Source organism: Bombyx mandarina, chromosome 19 (genome assembly GCF_030267445.1).
Source record: "Bombyx mandarina strain Sakado chromosome 19, ASM3026744v2".
NCBI classification, from domain to species: Eukaryota; Metazoa; Arthropoda; class Insecta; order Lepidoptera; family Bombycidae; genus Bombyx; species Bombyx mandarina.
The window spans coordinates 10,944,393-10,959,158 of record NC_143225.1 but is presented as its reverse complement, the minus strand read 5'-3'; the positions used below and the strand labels follow the sequence as shown (position 1 = coordinate 10,959,158).

Below are 14,766 nucleotides of genomic sequence, written 5' to 3'. Positions count from 1 at the left end.
CAGACAAGGCTGATTGAATAATAAGAAAAAACAAATCATTTCGAAAACATTTTTTTTTTGTTTTTCGAACTCCCAGAGATCGAAGTCAGACTTTTGTACCTAATAGAATTCGCATCACTTCAAGGACGGGTGATGAAATCAAAACAACACATTTCATGATCCATACAATATATTAACTTCATGTTATATAATACAGTTTTATCTTATGAGCTAAATATAAAAATATCCGCCTCTATCATGCGGTGCCCACACAGCCTTACGGCGCCATTGTACATGTTCCGCATCAGGAAATTTTTATCATACAACACTAATTTATATCGATTACATACATAATTTCATTTCTTTACACGGTACTCTCCGTAAAAAATGAGTTAAGCTTTTGAATTTCTTAAGCGAATAGATTTTTTTTTAAAAAACGATATCTTTATACCCTAATAGTCGACGTAAAAAAAATTGGTTACTGTTTCAGATATCCTGTACGGCTTTGTTAACAGAGACTTTAGTTTATTATTCAGTTGGTAGTCTCCTAGTAATATACACTGAAATTTCCATTTACGTTCAAAAATCATAACATTTATTGATCATCGGTTGAGTAAAAATCACCAAACCCACAATAGGTACTTATATAGTACTATACTCATATAGGCGAACGAGAAATAAATCATATTCTTCATCTAGCATGAAATAATACTCGCAAACGTAAAAGCCATTACATAATCCTTGGCTTACAAAATTTAATTAGTTGGTAAGAAAACACTTTCATAATTCCATTTTAGAACGCATTGTTTATAACTCCGCCGACAAATTCCTTAGTCTATGATATGACGTAGAAACTTTTTTTCGTTTATTTCAAATACCACACGAAATTCGTAACTTTTTTTTCTATATTCAAATCCGCATCATTTTCAATATCTCATGATATTTTAAGTAGGCAAGCTCTAGCTTATATGAATAAGTTTTCGTTTAATTCAATTATTAATTACATAAAAATAAAATAAAAAGCCTTTTATTTCCTGCTAAAATACAAAGTAAATCAGTATTTAATGTTTATTTATCCTCACTAATGTTTGGCAGGAACCCATTAAGCATGGCGAAGGCCTCCTCAAAGTCAATTATTAATGAATTAAGTTATGGGGTCGCTAAAATTATCATTCGAGTTTACAGTCAATCATGCAAAAAGTAATGAATTTAAGAGAAAAAAAAGTGTGTATGTGTGCAAGTCACATAGGGTAGAAGTGAAACTTATAAATAATATATAGATATACTGACTATCCCACTACACAGGAGCATACATATGGACAATATCTAGTAGACGTTAGTGGGGATGCTACGAAGAGTCGCACAAAGAGGAGACCGAGAACGTCTAATGTGTTCTATCTCATTCTCTCGCCGGCTGAATCCTATACATTTATGTGTTTGTGTCTCTATGGACTTATTTTTTCGTTTCATCGAGTTTGAAATCAAAACGATTCTAAAGAAGTTTCACTTCAAAAAAAAGTTTTATATAATATGACGGCGTTTAAAATGAACACAATTTTTCAAATTCAAATTCCGAACCCCTATTCTTGTGTAACCATAAGAATTAACACAGAACAGCGACCGTCGACAAGAAAATACTGAAAACCAAACAATCACCACTGTACACGGATCTTTTCAATATTGAATTAAATGCACAAGGTTTCAACGATATTGTGCATGAGACGTGTCCAAATTGACTGGCAGTGTTCACGATGCAGCGTCCACGTTTATCAGTGACTGCTTTGCATCTTATCGAGGAGTGAAGGACTATTTATTAAGGCGAAGTATTTGGTTTAAGCCATTGTAAGTATACTGAGACCTTAGAACTTAATCTCAAGGTGGGTGGCGCATTTACGTTGTAGATGTCAAATGTAAAACAATCGACCCCTCTCATGACACTACTGGGAGTGGCTCGACAATTGGGCTTCGTCTAGTTGACACCTACGATTCAATCGCTGCGAGTGGTGACGCAAGTATATTAGCAATTGGAACCGACCTTAGCTCATACGACGCTATATAACCGAGAATTACCGGATCGGCCATGGTTGATTACGCTTTTGGAGAGGAGCGAATATACCGTTCCTACTGGGATAATGGACGCAAGCCTTTTACAATAATTGCGGAAGGTTCAAGCATCCCGGCACACCTTGAGAAATACAAGAGTGAGATTAGAATAGGCGAAGATATTCAGGGACTGAAGCCAATGCCCGGGACAAGATTCTTGAAGCCAGGGAGATATGACACCTTCGACATCTCGAGATGCGTCGCAGATGGATTAGAAATATATAGATAAAGGGAACGAAAAGCGGTTCCTTTAAATGAAATTAAATTAAAAAATATATATATTCAAAACGTTGACTCGGCTGCTTTGTAATCAAACTTTACTTCATATTTACCACTAAAATTACTACTAGGTTCCTAAACGGATCCTCATGTTCGTTAGAATTTCTTAATTTATATCTAAGCGGTATAAAAGTGCGAATTCTACTATCACATTAGTTTAATACGTGATTGAAACAAAAAAAATAGCATTTTTTATGATAGAATCTGATCTAAGCGATTTAAGGATAAAATTTACTTATTTTTTAACAGCATGTACGTAGAATCGAGCACAATTTGTTTTTTTTTTACTATCTATTGAAGAACCATAGGCAATCATTCCATTAAGCCATAGACAATTTTGTTTCAATTCTCATGTTTTCTTTATTGCTTTTTAGGCAAACGAGAATACGGCCCATACAATACTTTATGAAATGATATTCTAATTTAAAAAAAAGTTGAACATAAAATATATTAAAGTTATGACGGTAACTTTATATTTTTTCAAACAAACACAATTTTCAACAAACATAAGTATTGAGTGATATACTTCATTAAGATTAACGATTTTTAGGAATGATTTCTTTTTTGTTTTTGAATCGAGAGATCAATTATTTTAAACAACATAATACTTTTCTTTTTACAAGTTACTAGTCATGCAATTAATTCTATTAAAGATTTAAAAAATTAAAACTTATCATTATTGCAAAACGAAACCTTTGGCTGGTAATACTTTATTCCATTGAAAAAGCTATTATTATATTGAGATTAATATTTTTTTCTTCATTAATAATACAATTAGGGTTACTTTAATTTAGAACACGTTCAATAGATCTTAAGCTTGTTTGAGTTCTTTTACTTGTGATGTTTCTGAAGCGTGCCCGTAAATTGTTCCTTTTTAATAATATGAAAAGGTCGCCTAAAAACTATCGCCATTATTTCAACGCGTAGGTAAATATTCACTGTTATCACTTGATGTTGAACTAATAATTTAGATGCATTTATTACATTATTTTTTATTGTTTAGAAGGGTGACGTTATGTACATTTATGTTGAAGTTATGTATATATATTGTCATTCGTATAGTGCCCATCTATTGCGAAGATCGGCACTTAATTAAGAATAACTAAATCTACCATCCGGATAATTAAATCCGAGACGGCCGCAGTTGCCAGCGCTGATAAATAAATAATTTCTCTTGGCATTACTTGGCATACTTTAGTAGATACTTTAGTATTGTATCTAGGCTTCATCTGTTTATTTTTTTGCAATGTGTTAAAATAATTTAATATATTGCGTGTGTATGTTTTTTTTAATCTTATCCATTTTCAAATATACGGTTACGAATGTATACTTTTTTTTTACGAAATTTTTATAATAGTATTTATGATCAGGTAATTTAATGGTTATAGAGTTAGTAAAGCTCGTATTATTTCAATTTACTCGATAAAGAGCAGTCACTGGGATTTTTTTATCAATTTACTAGACAACAGTACAGTATGATTATGTATTTTAGGATTTTATTAATACGATACGGATACGTTAATTTGAACAGACAGACAGGCAGTTTGTGTTATTATTTTAACGACAAAACTAACTCTGAAATCTTCTATTCCATTTCGATGGAAAGTCATCAGATTTCAAGGAGTTCAGATAATTCTCAAAGGCGCGGGTCGCTTCGTAAAAACCGTCGCCCGTGGACATCAGTAATGCCAGGGGCTGATTGCTGAGGACGCTCCTCGACCCTCGTTTGAAGAAGTACATGCCACACTCGCTCTCATACATTACATTATATGTATGAGGTAGTAGGAGCCAATGGGGAGTTTACCAGTTTTGTTAGGAACATCGACGAACGAACATTGTTAACGAAATATTTTGTTTTTGAATACGCAATGTACTACAAACAGTTTTGACTCCATTGAACGCTAATAAGGCGAATTTCCTATGCAAGACTAAACGTTGCAAGATTGTATTAACGTTGACCGAGCTATGTACACACTATTTCGTTTTATTATTCTCGATTATAGAATTATTGAAATGGTTTTATGATTTTTTTAATGAACAGTACATGTTACAGTATTAATTACATAATATTTAAGTCTCATTAATAGTATTTATTTCAAATGCTTTCTCATCATTGTTCAATTCGTGCGATTAAAACGTGTAACTGATTGATAACTTAAATATAGTTTATAGGCCATTATACAAAAACTTCACATTTCAATGATTTTTTCTGAAATACTGTCCTTTCTATATTTATTCGTAGGTAGAAAATAGAATGAAGGATATTGATGTTTTGTCAGAATGATTCTTAATTCATAGATAAATATTGTTTAATCTAGTATCATTCGTTTTGTTTTTATGAAATTATGGGAAAGGAAATTATAGCCACTTGTGACGTCAGAGGACAGATCCAAGCGGTGATACTAATAATTTTTTAACATATAACAAATTAATAATGGTTTTAATTATTGAGAATCTATCTATGAAGTAAAAATAATTCCGTAAAGCTATCAACATCGCTACTGTTGCAGTTTTGTTGTCGTCTGTACGCGATAGAGAGCGACGTACGTGAGCGCGGGCGGAGTCGCCGGTCAGTCGATGGGGGGCGGCTGCGCCGGGATGTTGAGCGGCGGCGCCGTCAGGTAGCCGGCCGAGTGCGGAGCTGCTGCGGACGAAACCATTTGTTTATAGTTTACTAGTGATCCCCTGGTACTCGAAATTCGACTATAATTAGGTAATTAAAATTATAAGTTTGTACACTATTATGATTCTATTGTCAAAGACTATTTTCTATAATCACAGATTTCGCCAAGACTATGAACACTTTAGACATATATAAATAAAGACAAACAATATTTATTCTATTCTCAATTTGATCACAAACTATAAGTAATAAGAAGAGTTTGACAATAAGCAAATAGTATACATGCGTGTGTGTGTCAAATACGTGGTAGTGTGTGTAATGTGTTTTTTATGCATAATTAAAAAAAATGAACATTCTGCGCTTCTTCTCTATATTCTCTATAAGTGTGAAAAATTTCATACTCCTCCATCCGTGTATTTTTTGTAAAACGGAGTACAAAGTTTTTGCTTCACGTATTAATAATATGTAGATTAACAATTTATTCACATACGGTGAAGTGGAGATAACATGTGAGAGTCCTACGTACCAGTGGGTTACTCTAGGAGTAGAATAACAGCAATTTATTTATTTTTAAACGAATTTTAAAAGGATAACGTCTTCAACTGTATTATTCTCTACGTTTATACTACTATGTTAAACGTTTTTTGTGTATTTGGAAAAGGTTCTTTTTTATTTGTTTTCTGTTTTTTATTTACCGTTGAACTAGTTTAATTGATATGTTTATTTGATGTTTTTCACCCTTGAAGTCGATTTTCAATTATTTTTTCAAACAATAATATTTAATGACTTGTACTGTAGATAACATTAAAGTTTAAACAATTCTGTAGCTAATCATATTTAAAAAAAAATATGTGTTTTTTTCGAACTGGGGGTCGAACCTCCTACGAAGTTCCCGCACCTAGAGGGTGCGCGGGGTATGTGAGAATTGACGATCTGCAGATATTGGCAGCAGACCACGGGTCCAAGGAAATTTTTAGGACTCTACCGCACTAAGTAACTCCTCTGTACTCTTCCGATCTCCGGGGTCAGAACCGGGTCAGAGTAGGGGGTTCTTGCGGTTGACACTACAACCAGACTCACGCCGACGCCGGTCTCCGCATTGTCTGAGTGTAACTTAATTTGCATGTGTTAGTCCGCGTGCAGACATCGCGAGACGTGCGTCGCGAATGATTTATCTCACATGCCTTGGGGTGTGTGAACGTGTGTGCTCACAGTACTCACTGTGACACATTCGCGTCATGCGATCGTTTTTAATTTTTAATTAAATCACTATTTATGCCGTAGCTGCAATCTGCACGTCTCGCCTTGTTAGAGCCATTCTTCTACTGACGAACACCGTACGTGGTGGTTTGCGTGCTCAGCTTGAGCGTATATCGTTCGCGACGTCTGTACGCGGCTTCATGGATGTACTAGTCGGTTTGAGGGTTAGTCGTGTACCGGCGATGGAGTGTCGGTCTGGGGGCGCGATGAAGAGGTCGTGCCTCTGCGCGGAGTACTGCGGCCAGACGGCGCAGGCGGCGAGCGCGGCCCGCACGCGCTGTCCGTGCGCCGGCGAGCGCGCCATGCCCTGCAGCGCCGCCACCAGCCGCGCCGCGCACCCGCCCTCCACGCGCGACTCCAGCAGCGACAGCAGCGAGCTCACCAGAGAGCATTCCAGTGCCTGCCGACAACACGCACTGCACACATATCGGATGAGACGCGAACGTTAATAGTAGCATGGAATTTTACTGACATTTTTACATGTCCTTCTTTAAAAGAGGCTTGTGGAGAGTATTAAGCGGTAGGTAGCGGCCTGGCTCTGCCCTGGCATTGCTGAGGTCCATGGGCGACGGTAACCACTCACCATCAGGTGGGCCGTATGCTCGTCTGCTTACAAGGGAAAAAAAAAAAACTACCTTTATTTAATTAATCCGCAATGCAACGCGAAATCAATTATAGTAGAATTATTTTGTCGGTGCAGTTTGGGTCATAAATCATAGCCCGGCTAGGGCGGTGAGCATGTTGCACGGGCGCAACGCCATTATCTATAAACACAAATGAGTCATCGAAGGCAGGTCACGGCGGCGGGGCGGTATACAAAGAGTGGTCAGACGTTGTTATGTTATGAGTCATTTGTTGTACTTACCTGCAAATTATAGTACATATGTCGAAGAGAAATGTGTTTTATTGTTAAGAGGATGTGTTAAGAGGATGGTCGTACCAACCCGTGCGGACTCACAAGAGGTCCTACCACCAGTAAAACTGCGATATATACATATTCCAAACAACAGATCCGGTTTATGGACCGGAGAGTGCTCCAAGCGACTCGTTGGGATGGGGGTGAGGGGACGCGGCGGTACCTGCAGCACGAGGCGGTCCGTGTTGACGTTGCTGCTGAATATGGAGGAGAGCGTCTCGCACGCGGAGCCCACCACCTCGGGACACGACTTCACGGCGGTCTTCATGCCGATCATTATGTCGGTCTGGGTCAGCGCCATCACACACGCCTGAAAAAATAACACACGAATCTTTGGTAAAAAGACTTTTTTTGAAGGTTGTAAACTGGAAGGTATAGCAAGAAGGACGAGGACGCCGGGACCTTGGATGAACCTATGATCGGTCTTTCGACTAATGATGGGAAAGCTTTACGACTCAGAGAATTGTATTTTTTTCTCCTCTCTACGTTCTTGTTGTGAGCTAATGTCATCCTTACGACTTCTTTTTATTTTATTTTATTGCCGTATAGGCAGACGAGCATTCGGCCTGCCTGATGGTGAGTGGTTACCGTCGCACATCACAAGCCTCGTTTGAAGGACATGTCATAGCGCTTGGGAAACACCGTAGAGGGGAGCTCGTTCCATAGCTGGATGGTACGTGACAAAAAAGATCTCTGGAAACGCACTATGGACTTCAAAATACAGCCGAGAATTCAATGACACACAGTCGGAGCAATTATGAAGACTCCACATTCTCAGCGAGCGTGGAGTACCTGCGTGTCTGCGACGGCGGCCAGCACCGGGACGATGTGCAGAGGGCAGGAGGGCAGCATGTTGGTGAGGCGCGGCAGCTCGCCCAGCTGCGCGCAGGCCTCGCTGAGCGCGGGCCGGGACCGCAGCAGCACCACCAGCGCCTGCGCGCACAGCTCTCCTCTGCTGCCCTGTACGCACACGATAATAGAAGAAATCGTAGTTAGCTCTCGAAGCCTTTTAAGTTACTAGCTGTACCCGTCCGCTTCGCTGGGCATTTAAAATTAACATTATTATCTCTCATCCCCACAAAGATTGTCATCATTAACGCCCTTGCAACTGGTGTAGGGAGTCCAGTACTCATGTAAATATTAGGCTAACAAATGGAGAAACACACACAATCTAGCACAGTGGGATAAGAGCATAAAAAAGAAGATAAGTTTTAGAACTCACTGTTTTAACGTACTTTGTTAAGTTTGTGTTTTTTTTTAAATTTAAATAACACACATTCAAACGATATTGCAAATATCTGTGCTCATGACACATTTCAACACTAGACAACACTGTTGAAAAGACGAAAACAAACTGCTAATTTCAACTACATATTTTCAGTTACATAGTGTAAATATTAAAGACAAGTTCCAAGTCAAAAAAGCGCACAGCTGTACCTGTGAGGAGTCCTTCTGTAAGGCGGCGACGGTCTCCGCGAGCAGGTCCTGCAGGAACCGCTTGGGGCTGCGCAGGTTCCAGGAGGGGTGCTGCAGATAGAGCTTGAGGTACACCCCGCCCACCAGCACCTCGCCGGGCGGCGCCCAGGCCTGCTCGCCCGCCGCCGCCTCGCGGTCCTCGAACGTCGCGTTCGGGTCGCGGGCCTGTCTCGCTTGATGTCTGTATTTTGTTACAAAAATAATGTTATGGCCTCCATTGAATCAAATTAATTCCACTGACTAGACTACTAGACGTCGACCGATGACCTGGTTAAAGTGGTTGGTAGGGACTGGATGCGAAAGGCAAGAGACCGAAAAGAAGGGGTACATTCGATAAGACCTGCACTCAGCATTGGGTGGACACGGGTTGAAAAAGAATAACTGTCCCTACCCTATGTAAGCCACATGTTTTTTTTTATTATTGAAGGATTACTGGTGGCCCTGAGGCCTTTCCAGTTTCACCAGGACAGGAGGGCGAGCAAAGGCTCAGCCAGGAGGGGTGGGATTTGCTAACGGCTGCCCGAGCGTCTCCGAAGGAAACCTAACAACTCAAGAGCAGTTGCTTCGCGAATGAATCTCCTATCGGATCGGAATCGCGACCCGCTAAGGAGATCCGCGAGAAACTCAGCGAGCTGATGCATGAATTAGGTAACATGAAAACTATTTTGAACGACGCCTCAGTGCTAAAATCAGAGGATCGATTAGATATGACTCGATAAAATTGTTAACATAAGGAATCTTGTAGCATAGAACGGTTTGTGGTCGCGTCATTTGGCGCCACTTCGATAAAGGGGCACGACACGAGAACCCTCTCATCGCGGCTGCCGTTAACTACATTCCCGATCCTGCGGAAAGAATGGAAAGCAGTCGACGTCGCCCCAAACACGTCATTTCGGATCCTCCCGATACACTAACGGTGCTTTTAGGTACCTCAAGCACCGGTCATCATTCTCGTCGAGCTCTTCGTCGCAAGTAAATTAACCTTCAGACACAGCCCACTGAGTTTCTCACCAGATCTTCTCAGTGGGTCGCGTTTCCGATCCGGTGGTACGATTCTGCGAAGCAAGGCTCTTGCTAGGGTTCGTGTGAGCAACGTGGTCAGGTTTGAGCCCCGTGAGCCCACCTACTAGTTAAGGTTACGCTGAAATAGCCTCTCAAGGCTCTCAGCTAGGTAGGAAAGTGTCGATGTAAATGTCGGTACCTGTCTTTGAGTAGCGCGATGTGTTCGGCGAGTCGCTGCCTGACGTCATCGCTCCACACGAGCTCGGGGTGCTCGTGCGCGGCGTCGTACATGTGCACGGCGCTGGCGGGGCCCGACTCGCGCATCGCCTCCGCGAACACGCCCGGCACGTACCGGGATATCGCCAAGCGGACCTGAACACAATATCGTTCCGAACGTTGTGTGTGGCAAAAAGAACGGAGGGAAGACATTTAAAAAAAAAAAAAACGTTGTGTACAAACTCAACACATTTGTCTTATTTAGTCGTGTGCACATGGTAAAATTTCTTATTTGTTGTTATTTACTAATTTCCTAATGTAATGTGTATTGTGTGCCCAATAAATAAAAATAATAATTTACTAAATCGATAAATCGAATCGATAATCGAATATACAGAGACAAATCGCGCGTCGTAATCTCGGCACTAACATTCCTTGCACTACGGAAACCAGATATCGATATGCAACAAGTAATTTTATATTCAGTTATACAGATATCAAACACGGAGACGGAGAGCAAATAAACTTCAACCCGGCAATTAGGGTCGCTAAAAACTAATAGTCTTTTAATTTATTGGATTAACATAAATAAATATTAAATTAATGATTGCATGGTTTCGGTGTGTGTACGATAAAAGATGAATTTATTTAATATAATGTTGTCCTGTTTGTACTATTTACTATACAAGATCAATCACGCTTTAAAAGTAAACTCAAGTCGCGAGTTGAATCTGACACGCACATTTATTTTATTAATTATCAAAGTGTAATGAACAGGTTGCAAAAGTTAAATTGTAATAAATTTCTATAGCATCTTTCTTTTTTTTATTGCCCTTGTAGGAAGACGAGCATACGGCCCACCTGATGGTGAGTGGTTACCGTCACCCATGGACTTCAGCAATGCCAGGGGCAGAGCCAAGCCGCTGCCTACCACAAAATGCCGCGTATCTTGTATTTTCTAAGTAGTTTTCACCTTAGGTCCGTGTAATTTGTCAGCCATCATCCTCGCTAACAGTTCGACGGCGGCTTCGCGCGTCTCCGGCGCTTTACTGTTGCAGAACAGATCCAGTAGGTATATCACGGCACCTGGAGACACGGATAAGCGATGGTTCATAACGCGGACAGTGGTTCAAAATTTATATTGTTATTTTTATAGGCTCAACTTACGATAACAGATGGTAACTACCCAATACATTAAAAGCTGCTTATTGACACTTATATCGTTCGCGTTTTCACTATTCGCGGATCTGATCGGTACATCAGTACATACACATTGATAAAAAGAATATGTACCAATATGTAGGTATCTAATTTGATAAAAAGGATACCAATATTTATGTATCCAATCGAAAATCCTTTGTAAAGGCGTCGTCAAATGAACTAATAAATAAGTAAAACAGACCTTATTACAACGATGTCTATAGGTATGTTGTTAATTGTTATCATTGCTGTATTATTTCCGCCTTTAACACAAGTCGCCTTCGCCGCGCCATTCAGTATTCACGGTTTCTGTATTTGCGGAATATTTGCGAAACATATACCCCGCGAATTTTTTTTTTTTTTTTTTATTGCCTTTGTAGGCAGACGGGCATACGGCCCACCTGATGGTGAGTGGTTACCGTCGCCCATGGACTTCAGCAATGCCAGGGGCAGAGCCAAGCCGCTGCCTACCGCTTAATACTCTCCACAAGCCTCGTTTGAAGAAGGACATGTCATAGCGCTCGGGAAACACCGTGGAGGGGAGCTCATTCCATAGCCGGATGGTACGTGGCAAAAAAGATCTCTGGAAACGCACTGTGGATGACCGCAGTGGCTCCAGGTAGTATGGATGAACTCTACTCCGGTGGCGGGCGGTGCGATGGTAAAAACGAGATGCTGGTATCATCTCGAACAATTCCTCAGAGCACTCCCCATGGAACATACGGTACAAAATACAGAGGGAACCGAAGTCCCTCCGCAGACCCAGAGGCTCCAAACGATCCGAGAGAATGGGATTATCGACAATCCGAACGGCCCTCCTCTGTATGGAGTCAAATGGAAGAAGCTGGTATTTGGGAGCCCCAGCCCAGAGATGGGAGCAGTACTCCATGCGAGGCCGGACTTGTGCTTTATAAAGCAAAAGTCTTTGTCCAGGCGTGAAGTACCGCTTCGCTCTGTTGAGGACTCCCAGCATTTTGGACGCCAACTTGGCTTTGCCTTCCAAATGACTCCGAAACTGGACATCGCTCGAAATGTCGACCCCAAGTATCCCGATACTCTCGGAAGGTTGCAGGGATACTCCTTGGAATTGCGGCGCCATGACAAAGGGGTCCTTCTTCGCAGTGAACGCGCAAACTTGTGTCTTTATCGGGTTGAATTGAACCAAGTTCAATTCACCCCATTCGGAGACTCGCCCCAGAGAGTTCTCCACTTCAGACACAAGTTTTGATCGTCTCTCTTGCACCACGCTCTGAGAGAGACTCTGATGGCCGATATATCGCGCATCCCCCGTGCTGTCATCTGCATAGCAATGCATGCCATCAATAGACAGCATGTCATTGATATACAGGATGAAAAGCGTGGGGGAGAGCACCGAACCTTGTGGAACGCCAGCGTTAATGGTCATGGTATCAGAACAGTCACCGTCTACAACGACCGTGATGCTCCGCCCATCCAAAAAGCTAGCGATCCACTTGCAGAGACCCTCGGGGATTCCGTAAGATGGTAACTTCGATAGAAGTGCCCTATGCCAGACCCTGTCGAAGGCCTTCGCGATATCAAGGCTCACAGCAAGAGCCTCGCCCTTGCTTTCCAAGGCTTCAGCCCACCTGTGAGTGAGGTATACAAGAAGATCGCCAGCTGAGCGACCGTGACGGAAACCGTACTGTCGGTCACTGATCAGCTGGCGATCCTCCAGATACTTCAGGAGTTGTATATTAATTATTCGCTCCATCACCTTGGAAAGCAAGGAAGTTATCGCGATAGGCCTATAGCTCGATGGGTCCGACCGGTCACCCTTCTTGGGGATAGGGTGGACGTGGGCAGTCTTCCATGAAGACGGAACCCTGTTAGTGCAATAAGAGAGGCGATACAAACGCGTTAGCGCAGGCGTCAGCTCAGGGGCGCACGTTTTCAGAACCACTGCAGGGATGCCGTCTGGCCCGCTCGACTTATGGACGTCCAGGAGTCTGGGTTCCCGCCTGACTGCACACTGTGTAAAGCAGATCTCTGGCAGGGAACTATCACACCGGAGGATGTTCGGTGGTGTGGCACCCCCGTCGTCCACAGTCGAGTTCGAGGCGAAGAGTTTGACCAGAAGGTCAGCCTTCTCTTTCGCACTATGGGCCAGACTGTCATCGGACTTGCGTAGTGGTGGGAGACTAGACCTGCAAAAGTTTCCTTCTGCAGCTTTGGCGAGCGACCAAAAAGCACGGCTCCCAGAGGGATAGCTCTTCAGTCGCTCGCCAATTCTAGCAACGTGCTCCGACTTCGCCTTGGCAATAACCTTCTTGTAGGACCTGGAAGCGGCGTTATATTTCCGCCTTTCCTCTGAGATGTTAGGGTCCTGACGTCTCCTGGCATTATCCCATGCCACGTATGCGGACCGCTTGAGGTGTGCAGCATCCCTGCTGGCATTGTTATACCAGGGTCTGCTGCGACCCCCAACGGGCACTTCAGAGGAGGGAATAAACAATTCCATCCCCTGGAGCACCACGTCTTTAAGACGGTCCGCACAGACGTCAGGATCAGCAGAGGAAAAGCAGAACCGCCCCCATGGGTAGGATGCGTAAAATTCACGCAATCCATCCCAATCTGCTGACATATACCGCCAAACTCTTCGATACCCGGTCGTCGTTCGACGATCAGGACGAGAGAGTGGAACGGCAGCACGAATAAGGCAGTGATCAGACGATCCAAGCGGAGCGTCGACCACCACACTGTATCCGGCCGGATCTGTGGTCAGCAGAAGGTCCAACAAAGAAGGCTCGTGCCCCTCGATATCTGGGACACGGGTGGGCTGTGTCACCAGCTGGGAGAAGCCGTAGGCCAAGGCGAAATCGTAGGCAGTCCGACCCGAGAGGTCAGTGGTTCTGGACCCCAACCACTCTTGGTGGTGAGCGTTAAAGTCTCCAAGAACCACCACCTCCGCAGATGGGTACTGCTCAAGCACGCGGTTAGTCCCCTCTTGCACATGCTCAAACAGAGCTGAACCTGCATCACTGCTGTGGGACCTGTACAGGCACGCGTAGATTCGGCTACGGCCCCCGTGATCTACGCGCAGCCACAAGAGGGACAGGTCCCGTTGTTCGAGGCCCCGAAGACGGCGACAACAGACATCAGCCCGGACGAATACGCACACCCCGGCTTTACGCAGGAAGTTGTGCTCCAATACGTAGCCGGGGTATTCAAGGTATGAGGTATCATCCGGAGCAGATATCTGCGTCTCCGTTAAAAAAAGCAGGGCAGGCTGCGCCGTCTCAAGGTGGTGGTGTACGGCGTCAAGGTTGCTATGTAGGCCCCTGACATTGCTGAAATCCACATTAAATGTGGAATGGGGAGCCGCCTGTAAAACCCTTTTCTTTTTTTTCGACTTCATTAATTAAGTTGTTATATTTCGGGAGAGTAGGATTAGGAGAGGTAGGATGTTAGAGGTGAGATCGAGGCAACACCTGAATGAAGCGCGGAACATAGTACGTGCTCGACCACGGGTTGCGTGAGAGACTGACGCAGGGCATGGAAGGGCCCCCAGTCCACTCTGCGTGCGATCGCCGGGATCCACTCCGGTCTCCGACTCCGGCACGACGACCGCACGACAGAATTTTACACCGGTTGGCGGGACAGCTTCCCGGGGCGGAGTTTAGTAGAGACACCCGGGTTCAGGTCCCCTACTGACCGGCGGGCGGCAGCGGATACCGTTTCACTGGGTCTCCCT

General features: G+C 43.2%; 1 protein-coding gene across 3 annotated transcripts in view; it reads right to left on the bottom strand.

Annotated features, from left to right (window-relative positions):
- Positions 1-151: 151 nt before the first annotated feature.
- Positions 152-14,766, bottom strand: part of Rme-8 (receptor mediated endocytosis 8) — a 48,179-nt gene continuing 33,564 nt past the window's right edge. For 2 of the 3 annotated variants that reach the window (XM_089735054.1, XM_089735056.1), the window contains 7 exons: positions 10,828-10,940; positions 9,838-10,010; positions 8,598-8,817; positions 7,953-8,120; positions 7,324-7,470; positions 6,422-6,644; positions 152-5,005 (listed from right to left, as the gene is read on the bottom strand). In XM_089735054.1, coding sequence (XP_089591180.1) covers positions 4,932-5,005; positions 6,422-6,644; positions 7,324-7,470; positions 7,953-8,120; positions 8,598-8,817; positions 9,838-10,010; positions 10,828-10,940 — 1,118 coding nt within the window. In that variant the 3' untranslated portion in view covers positions 152-4,931. The remainder of the gene's footprint in view (positions 5,006-6,421; positions 6,645-7,323; positions 7,471-7,952; positions 8,121-8,597; positions 8,818-9,837; positions 10,011-10,827; positions 10,941-14,766) is intronic. The other variant, XM_089735055.1, reaches the window with a different exon arrangement.